The sequence below is a fragment of the Micromys minutus genome (assembly GCF_963924665.1).
Source record: "Micromys minutus genome assembly, chromosome: 9".
NCBI classification, from domain to species: Eukaryota; Metazoa; Chordata; class Mammalia; order Rodentia; family Muridae; genus Micromys; species Micromys minutus.
In genome coordinates, this window is record NC_137978.1 from 9201802 (window position 1) to 9222088 (window position 20287).

Consider the following 20287-nt stretch of genomic DNA (forward strand, 5'->3'; position numbering starts at 1 on the left):
ACAATTTTAGTCCTCATAAAATATAATAGCATATAGCCCAAGATTTTAATCATTGTGGAAAAGGAAGAAAAAATGTAGAAGGACATGAAAATGTAGAAACAAGAGGAATCTATCTGAATAACAAAATATTTACTAAAACTGTATTAATGACTCCAGAGCAGGGTTAGTGGCTAGACTAGAAAGAGATTCAGAAAGACTGAACAATGGCTTCTGCCCTCAAGGATAGGCATCTATGTAAACTACAGAATGACAGTACTTTAACAACATTAGAGAGGAAAAGTAAACAGGTGATTCATAATAAAATCTTATGATTGAAGGAAGTATTGAAAATTAAGTACTCCAAAGTAAAAAAACATCAGGTGCTCAGTTACTATTACATATGAGAAAGGAATTATAATAGACCTTATATTTTAAAAAATCTCGAAAGAATGAATTCTGGATAATTTTATTAAGAGAAATGATAAATATTTGAGAAGATAAATAGTACTTTAAGAAGATAAAATACTCTGATTAAAATTATACAAAGTTTATTTTATTGAAATATCATATGGTACTACATAAAATGTATCAATTAAAGTTTCTGATAGAAGAAAAAAATTTTAAAAATATGAAAGAAAGCTTAGCGTGTAATTTAAGCTGAAGTGCCAAAGATGGTATTGTGGAGACAGAGCTGGACATGAAACATGGTATGAGCAATAATGTGGCATCTTCATCAAGCTATTTTAAGTTGAAGCCATCTTCTCCAAATGTTAGTTGAACTGACTTGTGACAGGGAAAAGGAGGAACAGGAGAGGCACTAAAATGCATGGTGAAGTTGAGCTTTTACCATGATCCTTGGAGATAGGATCTTCCTCAACAAGAATACACACACACACACACACACACACACACACACACACACACACACACACGAACACACACACATGAACACATACATGTTCAAGCAGAGAAGGTCATTGTGAAAGCTGAGATAAATCATTTAGGGAAGATTTTTATGGTGAAGAAGAGAGATGTAACTGAAGTAACCCTGAGCCTAGCTATACACTAAGTAAAAAGGAAAACCATTTTTAAATAAAATGTTAAGCCATGATGGTGTATCCTGGATCCTCAACTTAGTTGCTAAGAAACTCCCCCAAAGATTTGGCCCTTTGTAATAGGAGTGAAACAGACTAGAGAAAATGTAGTTATTGTTGACTTTGGGGACAGAGTCTTATGGCTTTGAGATGCCTTTTCCATGCCCCTGTCACTGTTTATGCCTGTTTCTCTGTTTCTATGAAGTTTGCTAGTTGCTTACCAGCCAAAAAAATATATCAGCCAGATCTGGGAACATCTACAACTGTCTAATGGGAAAGAAGATTAGCTAAGGTCATGCTGTTGGTTCATTAGCCACAGTATTTCACAGACCACGATAGCCTTTTCTAGAAGTAGAGCTGACAACACCTGCTCTGCCCACAGATGACTCACTGTTTTTTATTATGTGCAAGGAGCTAAGTAGGCCAGTGCATTCCCTATCCAGGATCCAGCAGACCATCCATCATCAAATCAGTGATTCTGGGAACCTACTGGGCTTATTCTCTAATGGGGATTGTGAAGAAAATAGCCTCAAAGAAAGGGTCACAGAATGACAAGAATTCTAAAGAAAGAAAGTGTCTGAGACAAATGGCTGAGTAAACCATGTACTAAGAATTCACCCAGTAAACTGAAGTCTAAATAGAAAATACAAAGTTGAAAGAGGCAGAATGTCTTAAAGAACATGTGGCATTGTATGCTTTCATTTCTAAATTCTCACATTGGCAAGACCAAAAGCTTAGTACCCTTCTTTGCAGAGGAAGAATTCAAGCTCAAAATAATGACATTGTGGCCAATAGGAATTAGATTCATAATTAAAACCTAGCTCTCCTTGACTTCTCACTATATCTGGTACTAAAGATACACTAGAAGGAGAATGAGGTTTTGCTTATGTTGGATTAGAAGATATAGATCCAAGTCCAGACTCTTATCAGTTAACTTCTCATACTATTAAAACTGTTCAGAGCCACTGACCTAAAGATGGTGCCTCCCACAATGACCTGTATCTTCCTAAATCAATTAACCATCCAGACAATCCCCAAAGACAGGCCAACAGGCCAACATAATCTGGACAATTCCTAACCTAGACTCTTTCAAAGAGATCCTAGGTTGCGGCTAGTTGAAGGTTAACTAACCAAGACACATGGAATGTGTCTTACGTCTTTTAAAAATGTTGAGAGACTTTTTTGGCACTTTATGACATAGATCTTCACAGTCCAAAGAACAAAATTTGCAGACACTATGACCCACATTTAATCTCTTCAACCCATTTCATAATGTGATACAGTAGTTAACTCTGCAGTTAACTATTTAAGTACTTAAGCAAGTGATTGGACAACTCAGAACTCAGTTTATTCCTATGTCAAGTTAGTAATGATAAGAACAAAATGAATCAATATTGTGCAATGCTTGGGATAGAGCTTGAGACATGGGCAGTATTTGCAGATAAATAGTATTTGCCATTACTGTACAGATTATTCTATTTCAGTTAACCATTTACATAACTTAACTTCTTCATGGGTTGCAGAACTCCTATAAGCAACAGATTGTTTCTCTGTATTCCCCAGTGCAGCCTCTGACATGTCTAAGCTCACAGTTCAGGTTTATAAACCAGTTAGTGCCCATTAGTGATTCTGCAATCTACATATATAGTCCTTCCTGCAGCTATTTTGACACCTACCCTCTATGAAAAAAAAAAAAAAAAAAAAAACATGTTGGCATTGTCATAGTTGAAACAGAAGACATGTGGATGACAAAATGCTTGCTGTGGATTCACACATCTATCATACAAGTTAGTTGAAGACAGATACAGGAAATGTGTGTCAAGAAGGAACTCTGACATGTCTGGGGACATTCATAGGTATTTTGATTAGAAATATCCTGAAATTTAGGAACATGTTTAGGAAGCAGACCATTTCTTTGAAAAATTGCCTTTATATTTAAGTATGTATACAAAGAATAAGATTGAATTCTTTAGAACAAATGTGTGGTGTTATTAGACCTGTCTGTGTTCTTCTACCCTAAAGTCGTCATCATTGGTCTCTAAGCTGTATCTTACTCTAAATCTCTTAAGTAAATTTTAAGAATCTTAAAGTCATAAAAATTAGTGTTTAATATGTACTCATTTACAATAACACATAGCTGTTCCTTAGTCTCCCTTCCTCTTTAAAAATTAATAAGATAAGCTTTATCTACCCACATCATCACAGGAGCGCTGGAGCTGGATCGAGCCAGACGCCTCATTCACAACTACAACCTCATTTACAACTTGTCTCTGAGTCCCCGGAGAATCGACCAGGCCCTTCGAAGATTCCGTTCTGGAGAAAGCATAATCTTGGAGCCGGCACTTCAGTACTTGAAGGAGCTGTGAGAACAAGCACCCATGAGAGCAGCTGTCACCCCACCCCACCCCCCATTTATGGGGACCTGGACTTCTCCTCAGGTTGAGGGTGTGGCAGAGGCTTTGTCAGAGCTGACACAGATGTAGCTGTTCTAGGCAGTTTTGAGCAGGACTTGGCTATGATAAGGAAGAGTTCGCGGTGATCAGAGACGCAGCTTTCTCTTCTGATATAAGAGTCTAATCATTTGAAGTGCTCTCCTGTTCTCTGCGTGCTTATTATCAATGTGTTCGATATTTGCTTTCTACATTTCTAACAAACTGCTTTAGAAAATAAAAGCATGAATTCATGTGTCAAAATGCATTCAGAATGTTAACAATTAACCAGAATGTCTGGTGCAGAATAGAGTTAATAGTTCTTTTTGTTGAGTTAGGTTTAGAACAAGTAGATTCATGAAAATAAATTTTAGTTTTAACCAACTTAACTTCTGGAACTACTAGACCTCCTTTGTAAGCCAACAGAGTAATAATAGATGTGGCTTTCTCCTTCTGACAATCAAATAGGTGAAGAATGTATATATATATATTCTAAATGGACCTTCAACTCATAATCTTACTGCCTTAGATTTCTAAGAGATTTGATAGATAATTTACTATGTAACTAAATAAACCACTATGCTAGACTCGATTCTAGGACTGATTTTGACTATATGAAAAATAAAAGGTATGGTAGCACATACCTTTAAATCCCCGCATTCATGAGGCAGAGGCCAGTAGACTTCTGCGTTCAAGGCCAGGCTGGTCTACTTATTGAGTTCTTAGACCAAGGCTACAGCAAAGAAATCCTTTCTCAAAGAAAGAAACCAAAACAAACAAAACAAAAATGAAAATTGTTGACACTGTCTTAACAGTAAGTGAACAATAATTTAAAGTTTGAGTTTTCAGTGTAAGTTTAGCACCTTTTCCAGGGCAAACCTATGCAATGTGAGAAGTTTCTCCAGGGATATTTCCCAGAGTCCCTGGAAGAAGTTTCGAGGAAGGACGCCTTGGATGACACTTTGGAAGGGCTCTCAGGGCAGGAGAATTGGGTAGATTTCACCCACCCATGTAGTTCTGTCTTTAACATTCTCTCCAGCTCTTCCTTGTCCAAGCAGCACAGAGCCAGCCATGGGTTCAACTGAAGGAACATGGTTCTAAAGCTTCAGAAATAAGATGATCCCAGAACCAATGCTAATGAAACCTAAACAGGATACCGAGCATGAATGGTATGGGAGAAAAGATGAATGAGTTAGGTCATGTAAGGCAACAGTTAAACAAAATAGCTTCTGAACATGCCATATTGTCCATTTTATAGTATGCTGTGTGTATCATGGAAAAAATCTCATAGACAAACCTTCAAGAACAAAAGCAAAAAGAATAATTCACAAAAATAAACTACCATACCTCCCTTGTAAGCTAACAGAGTAAGGATAGACGTGGCTTTCTCTTTCTGACAATGAAACAGGTAAAGAAGATGAAGGTTTTAGGATTAACTGTTCAACATTAATACTATGTACCAGGTACTTGGCACTTTATTTCCCCAACTTTGACATCTCAGTAAGATGTCTCATGGATCCATTTCACAGATGAGCAAACAGGTTCATTAAAATGGAATGTAAAAAATTTGACTGTGCTAGTTATTTGCCAGAGGCAGGTAGCTTCCTGGGAAGCCATGGATCCTAATGTACCCCTTTGTCTTCAGGCAGGTAGAGTAGAGAGGCAGCTGAGCTTGAGGGAACGCTAAACCTGATTTGAGTTTAATGAACTCAGTCATAATCTTCAACAGCAAGGATTTTTGCCTTGTTCAGGCATTTCTATCCAACATCCAATAGAGTTCTTCATCTAGCAGCATTATTAACCAGCTGATGTGAATGGCTTATTTACAGACACCACAAAGTAACAGGTGCTCCCAGAGCATTGTGACTATAGCCAGTGCCTCCATCTGTTTTGGCTGAATGGGTATTTCTTTACGGAAGAATAACATGACCAGATCACAGCTTGCTTTCTACCCTCACCATCCAGATTATACCAAGAATATAAAAAGGAACAGGCTCTAAAACAGCTAAAAGCCATTCACTATGCAGTAGATTTGGCAGTGACTTAATCTCGCTGAACTTCGGCTTCTTTATAAGAAGAAAGTGATTGGACTTCTTTGTAAGAGTGTGATAAACACTGGAAGCTATGCTATTCTTACAACTCTTTGCATGCAAGAGACATAAACTCTCAGGAATTCTCAAAAACAAACAAACAAATGGTCCATGTAGATAAACAGAGGAGAATCAGGCCATTACCATACCAAAACAAATTGTGAGGTACATTTTGTTCTTCTAGGCACAAGTAGCAATTTCTTTTGAATTATTCACAGATTTACTCCCAAGATTGTATGTGTATGAGTGTGTCTATGTGTTTGTATATGTGTATGTGTATATATATATATATGTATATGCATGTGTGTATGTGGTATGCATGTTTCTGTATTTGTGTGAGTACATGTATGTATGTGTGTGTGTGCTTGTGTTACTTGTTCTGAGACAAAGGGAAGCAGGAAGTGGAAGATTATGGGGGAAATGAATCAGTGAGGAATTACAGAAAGAAATGTGGTTAAGTATGACCAAATATGTTGTATAAAATTCTCAAAGAATTAATAAAGTATACATTATTTTAAAAACAATAAAACAGACTTTGTATCTATGGTGGTAGCATAGGGAATCCTTTGAGGGATTTATGCTCTAGAGAGAGGGTCTATTGCACCCAAATTCAATATGAAAGAGGAATATGGGAACTTATAGCTAATGATCAACAAAGCAGGGTGAGGATGAACACATGGACAATCACAAAGAGGTATCAGACATGAGGATGGTGATTCTGCATTAGGGTCAGGCCATATGAAGTCAGACTACATGATCACACGATGGTTAGAATTTAGTCAGAAAGGGGATCTTGTTCTGGGGGTGGTCTTTATGGTTGTCCATCTGTGTGTATATATATATTACTTTGTCTGAGTAAAAATTAAGGAAATAAAATTCAAATTCACAGAGATTATTAAGGTAGCAATGTGACAGCAATGTGACAGACAATATGAATATGGCTATGAAGCAAACGAATTGACATTACCAGTAATATGCTATGATGTCATTATGCTCCAGAATGCCATTGTGGCATTTGCCATTTGCTATTATTCTCAGATAGTGACTTGTTGGATACTTGCTGTGTGTCACTGTAGAATTGTAATAAAGACAGAGAAGTAAAGACCAGTGTCTGTTGATTGATAAGCTTTCTGAGGCAGGACATTCCTAAATGGGGGACATTATACAGTAAACTTCTTAGAGAAGACACAATGGTGTATGTTTGTGAGTGTGAGTGTGTGTGTGTGTGTGTGTGTGTGAGAGAGAGAGAGAGAGAGAGAGAGAGAGAGTGTGTGAGAGAGAGAGAGTGTGTGTGTGTGATACGTATAACTAACTTTGCGAGATCTGCAACTTGAAAGATATAAATGGATAGAGGCATCTTCTCACCAAGAGCAGACTTTCTCACACCATATAGCCTTGAACATATTACATTTACCAGAAAAGCACTCTTCCATCACATTAAATGAGATACTGCATCAATGGCTTCCCAGTGTATCTTGCATGCCACAGAGGAAACAAGTATCCTCTATTTTTATACAGTATCCCCCTTCACAACAAGCCCAATTACTAGTCCTTTCCAGATATTGAAACTCACATTTGGCTCATTTTCAGCATGCTTTTCTGGTTAGCAGACACTGCCTTTTACATTACCCTCCTGCCTGTAATTGCTTTTCTTAGTTTACAAACAGGTTGGCATTACTATGCCCATTCCACGGTTGAAAAACTGAAGCTCAGGGTACTGCTGAAATCACATTGGTTCTAACAGGCATAGTGAGAGAGACTAAGCTGGAGTGGAAAACTGTTGTGTAAACTCCAAGTTCAACAACACTCTGCAGGCTGCTCCGGCAGCAAACAACTCATACAACACTCCTGAATGAATGGCCAGTTCTCCAGCAAGCCTGGCAGCAAATCTAAGCAGAGCGTCTTCAACTTTGTCACCAGCACCAAAGCCCAGATCCTTCATCCTGTGGGTCACTGGTGATCACCTACTGAATGGAGCCCAAACATGAACATTAGCAAACCCCAGCTGCTTTCTCTCAGCTCTGTACCCCTCTGAGAAAGTAACAAACATTCTCCAGCCACCTGGCAGTGGTATGTTCCCAGAAGCAAAAAAACGTAACAGGAGAGATAGAACAGTCCAGAGTGTGCTAAGTGTTTTCTAACTCTTCTGAAGAGTTTCCCAAGATGATTAAGAGAAACAGTGAGGAAGGGGTGGTGCTCTAATTAGGATCAGGACCCTGAGAGCTTTGATGCCATCTAGAGAACTGTGAAGTTCTGGAAACAAGGGAGTGCCTTTCTTCTCTCCCTCTCCTCCCTGCCTTTATGAGCCTTTCAGCTACAGCTCCAATGCTCCTTAGCAACAAAGGCGGGCTTCCCAGAGCTGGGTGCCTCAGGAATGCCAGCCCTTTCCCTCATTAGCATTGAGGGGCCTCATCTGCCTGCACAGTTGGCCGGAAACCATGCACAAGGCAAAGTCTTTTGGGGAGGACCCAGCATTTACCACGGCTTGTTGGAAAGTGGGAAGCTGCCACAAAAGTTTCCAAACAAAAGGCATCAATATTATTTGTGGAGCCATCAGGCTGCCTGGGACACAATATGGCGCTGGCTTGGCCACATGCTCCCACCCCAGGTTCTGAGAAAAGACTCAAGGCCTTCCCAAATCACATATTGGCCTTGGATCCTTGCAAAGTGCATTGTTTCCCTCCCCCCTCCCCTTCTATTTTGTTGCTCTTCAGACTCAGTTTTTCCAAACTGGACAATGGGTAGACTCCACCTGGAAGTGGGGTTACCCAGAGGAGGAGGACAGTTGACAAAAGGTAAATGGTCAGATGGTAGGACAATCACTAGCAGATGGTGCTTTGGAGGATAGAGTCCAGGAAAATTCATAGGCAGATTGAGCTCTGACAATGGCCAAGAGAGATTTATTTTGTGAAGAGCAATTGGCACTTGGTACCAAGCCCTAAAGCACACACACTGCTATCTCACACAGTTTTCTGTTCTTGAACAAGGGAGACTCAAACAGAAAGTCTATCTCATCAGAGTTCCAAGGTTCTGGCTAGTTTGCCAATCCCCAGAAGATTACAACCTAAGTTCACTTTCTGCTTTCAAAGAGCTCTAAGCAGAGACTCCATGGGCTTCCTTGTGCTTGGATACTTTCTGAGATGTGACTCCACTATGTGTTCCCTCAGACAAGTCCAATTTGTTTTTCCAAAAGCCATCTCTCTCTCCTCCCTGTGGACATAGAGATTGTAGATTGATGATTCTGCTACCCTGTGCCTGGCCTTTATTGGCAGAAGAAAATAAAGAAGGTGTAAGAATAAGGGAAATGGGAACCTTGCTTTTCTTCTATGGTGTTGACTGAAGTTCAGGAAGGTCAAAATGCACAGAGAGCTAGAGAAACTAGTGTATAAATAAATGCATTAGGTTATTCAGGCTTCTATTATATTTTTAATTTTTGAGACTTTTGTATATAAATACTGTTTACATTCTTTCTATCATTTTTTTCCATACTAGTCTTCTCCAGCTCCCCTCCCTTCCATTCCCTTTCAATTCTTGGTCTCTACTGTTATATAAGTATGAATACAAACTTATGCCTGTACATACGTACGTATATACATACATACATATATGCATGCATATATACATATTCATTCACAATCACACACACACACACACACACACACACACACACACACACTGATTCATTCAATTTAGTCTTGCTTCTGTTATATGTGCTCAGAGCTGAAAATTTGGAATTGGATAACTTTTGTGGTTTGGCCTCAGTGAGATAAGAGACTTGAGTCTCAAAGGAGTGGGTAGGCCTAGCAGGATGTGGGGGTGTGGTGGGAGCATTCTTTTGGAGACAGGTAGAAAAAGAAAAGAGGTACAGAACTGTCAGAAGGCAGCCTGTGAGGGGGATAATGACTGAACAGTAATAAGTGATTAATGATAAATATTAGAGGGAGAGGTTATTCTCTCTCAGCAGCCACTGACTGCTTGTAGCTTCTCATTGAGGGGTTGGTTGGACTTTGTACATGTTCATCCATGCTGACTGGTGTGATCATTATACAGGTGTTAATTTAAACAATTATACTCTTTGTAAAGATTATTTTCAGGTGCAGCTTCTCCAACATGTCTAGAAGATATTGTCCTTTATTAAAGATTATTTTTTCTTCATATATTTGCCTAGATATCCTGTCTATTAAAGAAAATGGGACACTGAAATCACGGACAATTAATGGGTTAATATTAATCATGCCCCTCACCATTCTGTTTCCAATTTTTTACCTCTATTATTGTTATGTAAATATTGTTTGTATTATTGTTACATACAAACATACATACATGTATACACATGTGCACACACACACACATGCACACACACACGCGCACACGTACACACACAATTTAAATCCAGCAGTATGTTTTCTAGAATTTGGTGCATATACCTTTAGACAGCAATATCTTGTGCGGGTGGTTCTGATGCTAAGATCCTGTTCCCCATTGGTTCTTGATCTGTCAGTAAAGAAGACATGATTGCTGGGTGGAAGGAATAGTAGGGACTTCCAAGTTCCACATTCAAGAGACAGACTTAGGAGAGAGGATGCTTCAGAGAAGGAAAAGGTAAGCATCTATGTGATACCCAGGCAGAGGGCCACAGGCCCTCTACAGGCCGGCGGTTTTTAGTGTTAGCTGAGACAAGATGTAACTGAGCAACTAAAAGTTGAGGGAGGGTGGAAAAATACTTGGACTATTAATAAGGGCACACTTCTTGAGGCAGGAGGTAAGTAGTGCCCAGCAGTTGTGCCAAAAAGGCAAGTTAACTTTGAACAACTGTGTGTGTGTGTGTTCTTCATCTGCAGATTCCATAGTCTCTGTGTGGGGGCTGGTAGTGTGGTCTGTTTCCAGAGTGTAGGCGTGGTAGTAAAAGCCACCCTTGGTAACTTATTTTTGATATACTATTCCCTTGATTAGGATGAGGTAGGCCTCCACCTTCTCTGATTACTTTTAGTTTGAAGTATAATTTTGACGGGTATTATGATAGTGATGCCTGCTTTCATCCTGGTGCCATTTGATTAGAGTACTTTTGTCCATGCTATTTTTCTTCCTTTCTGTCATGTTTGTTTTCTTTATTTCTTTTCATTTTAACTTGGAACCATGTTATTTTTCTAAGGCCTGTATGTTTTTAAAGTTACGATGTATTTTTCACACAAAGCAACATGTATGTTGCAGTAAATATTTAAAAAGCAGTGCCTACTTTCTGAGCTTTACTACTCGGTGCTTCCTGCCCACTCACTCCGACCAGGGTGCATTCCTCTTTGCACCGCCCACCTCGTCTCCCTCTCAAGGCCACTTTCCAGGCCTACTCCTCTTTATGCCCCTTTCTTGGCTCTCTGTGATCGGAGTGGTCCACAGGCTGCTCCAGTGTGGCACCCACCACGATGCTTTCTCTTGACCTCAATTTAGTCACCACATGAAAGAACATGCCACACAATATCTCTGATCCAAATGATAAAGTATAATTTGCTGATCCAAACAGTCCCAAATCCTGTATAAACCCATCCTTTTAAAATATTCTTAAATAAATAAAAATAAAATATTCATAACCACCAGTATCTATGCAGAGACACACAGTGGGTCATCTTCATCTTCCTCCATCTTGCCTCTCCTCCTCACTTCCTTTCTTTCTATTTCTAAATCTTTTTCCCCACCTATTCTTCTTTCTTGTCCAATGACAAGCTTTGCTTTATCCTGGACCTGCCTTTCTCCATAATAACACCATCTTCACGTATATGTTTTTTCCTCATTTATATAGTCAGCCCATATATTTGTTTTTAATTGAGAAATTAAGACCCATTCAACAGGATGGAAATCATTCCTACTACTGGGAACTTAAGCAAATACCCATGAGTAATGAAATCAAGGATCTTGGAGAGAACCTATAGCTACCACTTTATGAAAACAGCATAATCTCTAAGCACATTCTACATACTTATCCTTAGACCCAGTGAAAAGTATAATTAGTCTTTTCCTCTCATCAAAGGAATTTCTCTTTACAACAAACAATGACCATTGAAGAAAAGTACAATCAATCAAAATGCAGAGTTATCCTCATATCTCTAGCACAACTGTCACACTTAAGGCCCAGAGATCATTGGGGGAAAGTGGGCAGAGTGATTGTAAGAGCCAGAAGATCAGGGAGTTTTTTGTGAGACTGTGTCTCCTCAGAATGCCTGATCTACATCCAAGGTTTTGTCAACATTTCTGCCTAAATACAACAGGGACAACAGTAGACATATATATGTGAATCCCAGGAGGCTTCAACCCAATACAAAGAAGTATAAGTAACTAAGGCATACTGCAAGGGGGAGAAATAGTCTTCCTCAGGGTAGAGTATATCAATTGACTATTCAATGCAAAATTGTCAGAAAAAAGAAACAAGCAAAGCAACACAAAAATATATAAACAAGTAACATCATGCAGACTGAAGAAGTTGCATTTGTGTGCTTAGGAGTGTAGTTATATTTGGGTATTTAGGAGTTTGTGTGTGTGTGTGTGTGTGTGTGTGTGTGTGTGTGTGTGTGTATGTGTGTGTGTAAACTATTGAGGAAAAGGAGACCATGAATTTGAAAAAGATCAAGAAAAGAGAGATATGGGATGGTTTGGAGAGAGGAAAATTAGGGGAAAATGTAATTATAATCTCCCCAAATAAAAAATAAATAAAATTTATCTTTGATTTTTTTGTATGTGTGTTTAAGCCTGTGTAATTTGTATAAGTATGTAATGTGTGTACATGTCTGTAGAGTTGAGATCCTCTGAGCTACATGAGGTCATGAGCTGTTCAATGTGGGTATTTTGGAGGGTCAATTAGCACTTTTAACTACTAAGCCATCTTCCTAGTCCTTTGGTAGGCCTTCTTTAACTAAGTATTTTAAGTTGGGAGACTTAAGCAGAAGTGTAATACTTCATAGACTGGAAGCTAGAAGTTCCAAGCTAGCTAGTTAAGTCCTAGAAAGCCAGAGTTAAGACTAGTTAAGTTCTAGAAAGCTACAACTGAAGTCTGGCAGGACTAGTTCTGTCTGAAGCCGAGAAAGGGTTTACTTTATGTCACTTCATAGCTTTGCCTAGTTTGCTGACATTCCATGTCAGGCCTTGTATTTTAGGAGCATGACCTTGGCCTCTGACTTAATTTTTTGATACTTTCTCGGTTGCATGTCCATCTCTGTGACCAAGCATCCCATTTTTGATGCACACAGTCACAATAAATAAATGTCTAGAGGTTAGGAGTCCAGGAGTTCTTTTATGCTGCACATGACTCAAATTATGACAGGAGCGTAAATGATTGTGTATGTGAGATAAGCCCTTTCTTAGACTTCTCCTGGGAAAACCAGGCCCAACAGAAGGAAGGGACATCTCCAATGGAATGGATCCGTGGGTGTTTCCTGAGGGAGAAGTCACTTATACTCAGCTGAAATACTGAGTGGATTTTTCTAGGTAAGTGAAGAAAGATGTTCTTCCCCTCCCCCCAAAGAAAAGCATATGTAAAAAGACCAAATTGTATGAGTAGAGTTGTGGTTATTGGAGGAAAGCCTATACAGTCTACTAAATCAGCATTATTGCAAGCAGGAAGCTGTGAACGCTCATCCTTATACCCACAGATAGGTGTAGTCATCAGGCGTCATCAAGAAAGCTTCTCTTTCGTAACAGGTTGAGACCACTACAACCAAAAGCAGTCAAAACAAAGTTATGCTCGTTTTTACTGGATATGTCTGAAAAATATCCCCACTCCTATGTCTCAGGGAACACTGGGGAAGAGGAGGCAGAAAAAGAGTAAATGCCAGGGGATCAGGGAGTTTTCTAAGAAATGGTATCCCCTAGTAACGTCAGAAGCTATACACATAAAGTCTCACCAATATGACTATTCAAATGTGAGCTGAACAAGGAGGACGCCATAAGCATGTCAGTATCAGAGTTGATGAAGAAAAGGTCACAAGGCCTCTACCCCACACAAATTACTTTGGGCAACTGAAGAAGGTTGAGAACAGGACCTTCCCAGGGAAGAACACACTAACATTTTGTCCAGTGACAAATGGTCAGCCATGAAAACCTACGTATAAGTAACATTACATGGATTGAACAGGTTATATTTAGGAATATATAGTTATACACCAAATGCATGCAATGACAATTAATTTAAAAAAAAAGAGAGAGAGACCATGGATTTTAAGGAGAACAGAGAAGGTGTATAGGAAAGTTTAGAGAGAGGAGAAATGTTGGAATTAATCTGATAAATAAATACATGAATAAATAAATAAAACATATATGCCCTTCTTTCTGATGTCTGTCAAGATTCACTGTCAACTTTCCTTAACACACATAAACACTCTGTGTAGCATATCTTACCCTTGTCCCAGGAATGAAGAAGAGAATTCGTTTTTTATTGTGAGTACTATGCCCCAGAGACTACTGTCAGAGACTTGAGGTTGGACAGCCTCAGACATTTATGAACTTGTAAATATAAATTCCCTTTTGTGAGAAGAATGTGACCCTTGCCTGTGTTGGTGAACAGTTCCACAGGACCTTCTCATGCCCTATCCAAAAAAATAAGAATTATGTGTCCCTCTTGGCAATATTAGACCACTTTTCAAAATAAATATTATTCAGTTTGTTCCCTTACCCTTGGGGATGATACTTTCTTCTCTCATTGATCAGAGTTGGCCTGTGAGTCATGACTTTTTCCTGAAGAAGATAAATATAAACTCCATTCTGCTTAACTCAATAGCATACTATCATCAGTAAAGTAAGTCTCATGGGGTAACACACAGTATGATTAAAACAAAATCAAGTAAACACAAAAAGAAAATTTTCAAGTTTTATGTTACCCCAAATATAGTCATTAAAAACACTTTTTGTTTTCAAATAGCACCTAAATGGTTCCTAAGAACTATGTAAAGCACTGTAGGAAATTTTATTCAAGGTGATGTTCCAACACTCCTAGTCTTCCACGTTTCCTACTGTACACATTGATTCATTTGTAGTAAAATGTCTAGGTCCAGAATAGGGCTGTACCCTGTGTGATACTAAATAAAGACTGTTGAGGAAACGAAAGTATCACAAACTCAGTACAATCTAAACAGCTAAAGTTTCTACCAAATTTGGACTAACACTGATAGATAAATCAGGAGCAGAGGAACACAGTGAAGCTGTGAAATATACGAGATGACCCAGGCAGTCCATATTCACTTCCAGGCATAGCAACACATCCCTGCTCCCTAAAGAGACTGTATCTGTTTGTAGATGCTTTTATGACTGCCCTTGTCTCTTGTAATTCCGTTTTCTCTCTTTTGTTAAAGAGTTGAACTCCTTTTTATCCTGCAATATCTTTACTACATGTCTCCTATTTCTATAACACTTTCTATAAGCCAATCAGTAGGCTCCATTTTTAACTTTCTATGTGTAAAACATGGTTCAAAACAGCCAAGCACGTTGTTAATTTAATTTCCCATCAGGGCTGGCCTTCGTGAACAACATCCACCCTATTTCAGCATCTAGGAAAAAGAATACAGTAACAGAAAACCATGTAGGAAAGAGACTCTGCTCTTTAAGTACCAGACATAATGTGGGATGAGGGGTTGGGGTGAGTTAGAAGAAGTTATGGAAAGACAAGTTTCGATTGAACATAAAGAAAACCACCTTAAGAAACAAAACTATTTCATAATTGAGCTTAACTGCAAATACAATAGCTCACTGCCCTCAAAAGCAGTTGTCCAAAGAACTGTTTGCATGCAAAAGATAGGTGGTCACTTCTAAACATTAGACATTATGAGAGGCAGACAATTTGGTTGTAAAGAATCTCAATGACTGTCAAGTTTTGTTCACCTGAAAACCAAGACAGAAAAGGGAACATCACTGCCTCTGGACTTTGATACTCTTTTTCAGTCACCTTCACACTTGGAAACTCAGCAAAATCTTCCCCAAGTGTTTCATGGTTGAGAAGATCTGTGTAAATGGAGGGTCAAATACCAACTAAGCCCAGTGCACAGAGAGGTCTCAGAGCCTTTGGTTTCACTCTGAAAGCAGATTTAGGATGGTGTGCTCTGTGCATCCTGAGAGATGAATTTGTAACCAGTCAGTATGCTAATCTACAGTATCATCTACAGTATGTATGTAAGTGTTCCCGAGACCTTGGAACAACAACAACAAAAATAGATCAAATTAGGTAGGACACAAGAGTAATGGTGGCCATTTGCAGCTAAGGATAAGAGGCTCAGAGAAGTTTTCTAACATTTGCTAAAGGAAACAGAATAATTAGACACAGAGCTGATCCTCAGATTCCTTCTCTACAATTTCCTTCTTAAATTTTTTTCACTACTACACAATCTTTTGTTGTCATGTTCATTAAACTTGATAGTTTTATTATACCCAGTTATCTGGCTTACTCTGTTGGGCAAGACCTGCCTCGCAAGACCCAAGTAATATGGGTCTCATACAACATGCAGCTTCTGCGATTTGTTTCCTGTTACCTCATGCTAGGGCTCATTGCATCTAGGGATAAGAGAAGGACACTGAAGATTGAGTATATGTTGTGGGCCTATAATTTCTATTTTATAAAACACATCATGAGTCTCTAAAGAGCAGACTAGCCATGAATTATGTGCAGGGGTCTCCAGCTGTGGAACATGTGGATACTCCCAGCCTGAGCTCATCTGGAGGGATCAGTAATGTCTTAAAAGTGTCTTCCTTCTGAAGCATCGACTTTTTATGTCAGGGGATAAAAAAGAATTTATCCTGTATATTTTACATTTTATTATTTAATAACTATTGGCTGACTGCCTACTATATACCAGGCATCAATGAAAATTTGAATGGGTTTCCAAAGCTGTGTTCAGAAATGCTCTTTCTAAATGCTCTTTCCCAAATAATTACACTGGACAATTAACCAGTACTGACTGTTATCTGGAATTAGCCTGTTGGTAACTTCACCCTCTGGTACTTAGAGAGCAAATATTTTTGTGTTCACTCTGACCACCCAGCCAAGACCACAATTTTTCTCAACATTTTTTGGATTCCCAACAAGGAATTAGTGACTAGCTCCTATCAAAATATATTAGCTAATTTTTAAAAATTTAAGGCCATCACAACTGATGCAGACACACCTTGTGGATGATTTAGGAGAAAGCACTTGTCTCTGTTGTTCGTCTATCTGTTCATCGTCAGATTAGAAAATACAATTTGGGTCATGCTGGAATCCTTCCAGACAGCAATGAGTAAGACAGAGCTTACAGGCTTCGCTGCAATTGGACGTTGACCTGACCCTGTTCAGTGCAACAGAAGGTTATGCCAATAACATGTGAAAGAATGCCAGGAAGATCAACTAGAGCTCAGGGCACAGTACTGGGAGCATGGCAGCTGTCAGAGGGTGGTTCCTAGAGAATCACTACAACAAGGTAAAACATGGGAAAGTAACTGACCAGAGTTCATTAGATGAGGCCCATGGATAACAGATGTGAGCAAGTATTCTAGACATCATAAGTAAGACAAGTAAAATTCCTGAGTGAGGGGTCCACTCTCTATTCTGGAAATAGAATCGTTTGCAAACACAAATGATGACCCAGGCAAAAGATAAGGCTACTAGGCCAGGGGAAGTGGGGTCAAACCAACAATGTCTAAATAATTTTTAAGATGTCACATACACATCATATGGTAGATTAGGGTTTTGATTTCCATGTGGGGTATCAAGGCAGAAAACAAGGAAAAGGGAAAGCCCATTTAATGCTATTTGCGTGATCTAGAGAAATCAATGTCTTTGAATTTTATATTATTTATCTAGAAAGTTAGCTTTAAGGGGCCTCTTTGTACAACTAACAGATATAAGACATGAAATGTAACATACATAGCAGCCAATGCTAAACAGGTCTCCTAATGGTAACTATGTGCTCTGCAGTGCTCAAGTCCTGTAATAATTTAGTCACAAAGAGCAGTGTCTTTCATAGGAAGGGCATGAAGGATAATACCATCAGCAGAAATAGCTTCAAGGGAATGGTTGACACACACTGAGTAAATAATTTATGTGTTTGGACCATTTTTAAAAGCCCCATTATTATTCCTTCTCCCTGTCTCACAGGGACCCTAGTAGTCATAGTGCATTAGTTAATTCCATGGCCCCATTGTGAATATAACAATATTTCATCCTCTTAATACAAAATAGTCACTCTAAGAGGTTCCAACTTCACAAATAAATAATTTCTGTCAGAAAATGGAGTTTTTCCATCTGCCCAGCCCATTTTCCATCTGTTCCTATGAGCTCATAGCAGGACAGAGCTGGGTCATGAGGCCCTGTTGATTAGTTCTGATGTAGGGAGAAGGATTCTCCAAGATAGATTTTACATTAGTGATAATGAATGCCCACTGTTATCCGTTTCTATGTAATGAGAGTGGACAGAAAAAAAGTTCTTTCTAGTCACAAGGAAGGCTGAAGGAGTCACAGTGAGTTGGATTCTGCATGAATTTGATAACACCATAGGTCCTATTCCCATAGCATGTTTATCATTGCAGAACTGCAGTGAACCAACAAGTCCATAAGAGGCCCACATGACAGATGAAAAGACTGAGGATTTGACTAGGATCACACAATTTATAAGTGAGAGAACTAAGACCATTTTCCAAATACAGATTCTTTTCAGAACACCAACTCTTCATGTGTGTTTCAAATGGAATCACTGACCTAGAAATTGTGATTTTGTGTCTCCCAGTAACTAGTAGGTAATGGTAAAAGATTATCACATGAAATATGCATACCTTCTTGTAAAGTCCTGACACTGCCCTGAAGCTAAATAGGGTCTGGGTGAGATAATAATATTAGTAGAATCTGATATTAGAAGAAAAAAAAAAAAAAAAAAACCTTGGGACTGGAGAGATGGTTCAGTGGTTAATAGCACTGACTGCTTTCCTAGAGATCCTAAGTTCAGTTCCCAGCAACCACGTGGTGGGTCTCAACCTTCTGTAATGGAATCCGATGCCCTCTATACACAGTGACAGTGTACTCACATACATAAAACAAAAAGAAAGAAAGAAAAAGAAAGTTGGAAAAGTGGACTTATGTTGTAAATTCCCAATATACTATTTTGGTGGTAAGGGTGAATTACTTTCTGTCTGAAATCTACTTCAATAGGAGTATGTCATCTGGAAGCTAGCCAAAGATCTGGAAAGTCTGACTGCCACAGTACTAACCTGACAAGCAAATTTCATCCACTAGGGCAATAATGGCATGACTGTTAGGAAGATAACATTATATTATCTGGTTAGATTTGAAGATTGTCCCACAGCAGGGAGCTGTTGGCTGGTAGTGCTAGGGAGGTCATCGGCACTACAGTGGAGCCTCAGAGTGTCATTTTCTAAGTGGTAATACCAGTAATCTACTTTCTACATAGTAATGTCTATATGCACCAATCTGTGTTTTTCTTAATGTTGGTGAAAGTTTTGTTTTGTTTGCAGTACGAAACAGTGCAGAGATGCTTTGTTTTGGGAATAAAAGATTATGAGTACTCATCCATAAATGGGATACCTGTACTAACATTCCCTGTCCCAAACTCAGGGAAGAAGGAGAGAAAATGAAATGCCGTGGAACACTATCTTCTAGACACAACGGGTTGTTAACAGGGTGTTCTAATGGACAAAATCAATAGCGCTTCTTGTGTTTCTGACTCAATGACCAAGATTCAAGAAGAGGTGAGGGTACAGTGGAGTCTCCAGGCTCTAAATCTCATGGCCTCTCACAGCAAAATTTGGCATAGAGAAAGTACGGTAGGGCACAACAAAATATTTAATACTACTAGCCTTAGACATACAAGACTGGGGCCTGGGTCAAACTTACCAGGTCCTCTATGATACTGATCAGTAATAAAAAACTTAGAGTCATAAAATCTTACATGCTAGCAACAAAATGTTTGTAGAACACTTCAACACCTGAAGACCTGAAACAAGTTGTTTATTCTCTCAGTCTAAAGATTGCTGTCTTTTCCTTTCCTCTCAGGTCCTTTCTTCTCTACTTCCTACAAATTCTCTCTCTCTCTCTCTCTCTCTCTCTCTCTCTCTCTCTCTCTCTCTCTCTCTCTCTCTGTGAGTGTGTGTGTGTCTGTGTGTGTGTGTGTGTAAAACAATAGTAAGAGAAAACTTACTTTTTGAACATGAAATGGGATCAAGCGTACATGTAATAAACTGTTATTCATAATTAAGAGCTAAGACTTTGGAGTTGAAGGACTTTCATTCAAATCCAATCTCTGCCAATTCCTTTAAAACCTTAGAGAAGTCACTTAGTCTCACTAAGCCTCAGTTTTCTCATCCGCAGAAAGGCCACAGTCACATTACCTCTTCAATGTTGCCAGAACTGTAATCCACACCACACTCTAAACCTCAGTACCAACCCCAAACCCATTTCCAGCTGCTACACTAACCATTACCTGACCCCTAACCCTAATTGTAATCCTTACTCTCACCCTTACACTTAGCCTTCAAACTGCTGTTGTGAGAATTGAATATATTAAAATTCATACGGTACATAGAAACCAGTGTCTGTCTCAATGTGAATCTTACCTGTTGTACCTGCTCTTGTTTTAACTTACCAAGTGTCACTTTTCCAGTTCTCCCTAGTGAAGTAAACCAAATTCACTTTGCCAAGACAAGGCCCAGAGTATTTCTTCCAGACAATGTTGGTTGC

General features: G+C 39.0%; 1 protein-coding gene across 1 annotated transcript in view; it reads left to right on the forward strand.

Annotated features, from left to right (window-relative positions):
* The window catches only part of LOC308423950 (uncharacterized protein C1orf87 homolog), a gene marked incomplete at both ends in the record, with an annotated part of 58211 nt that extends 54772 nt beyond the window's left edge, over positions 1-3439 (forward strand). Inside the window, one exon of the mRNA XM_080920776.1 lies at positions 3279-3439. Coding sequence (XP_080776902.1) covers positions 3279-3439 — 161 coding nt within the window. The remainder of the gene's footprint in view (positions 1-3278) is intronic.
* Positions 3440-20287: the final 16848 nt, after the last annotated feature.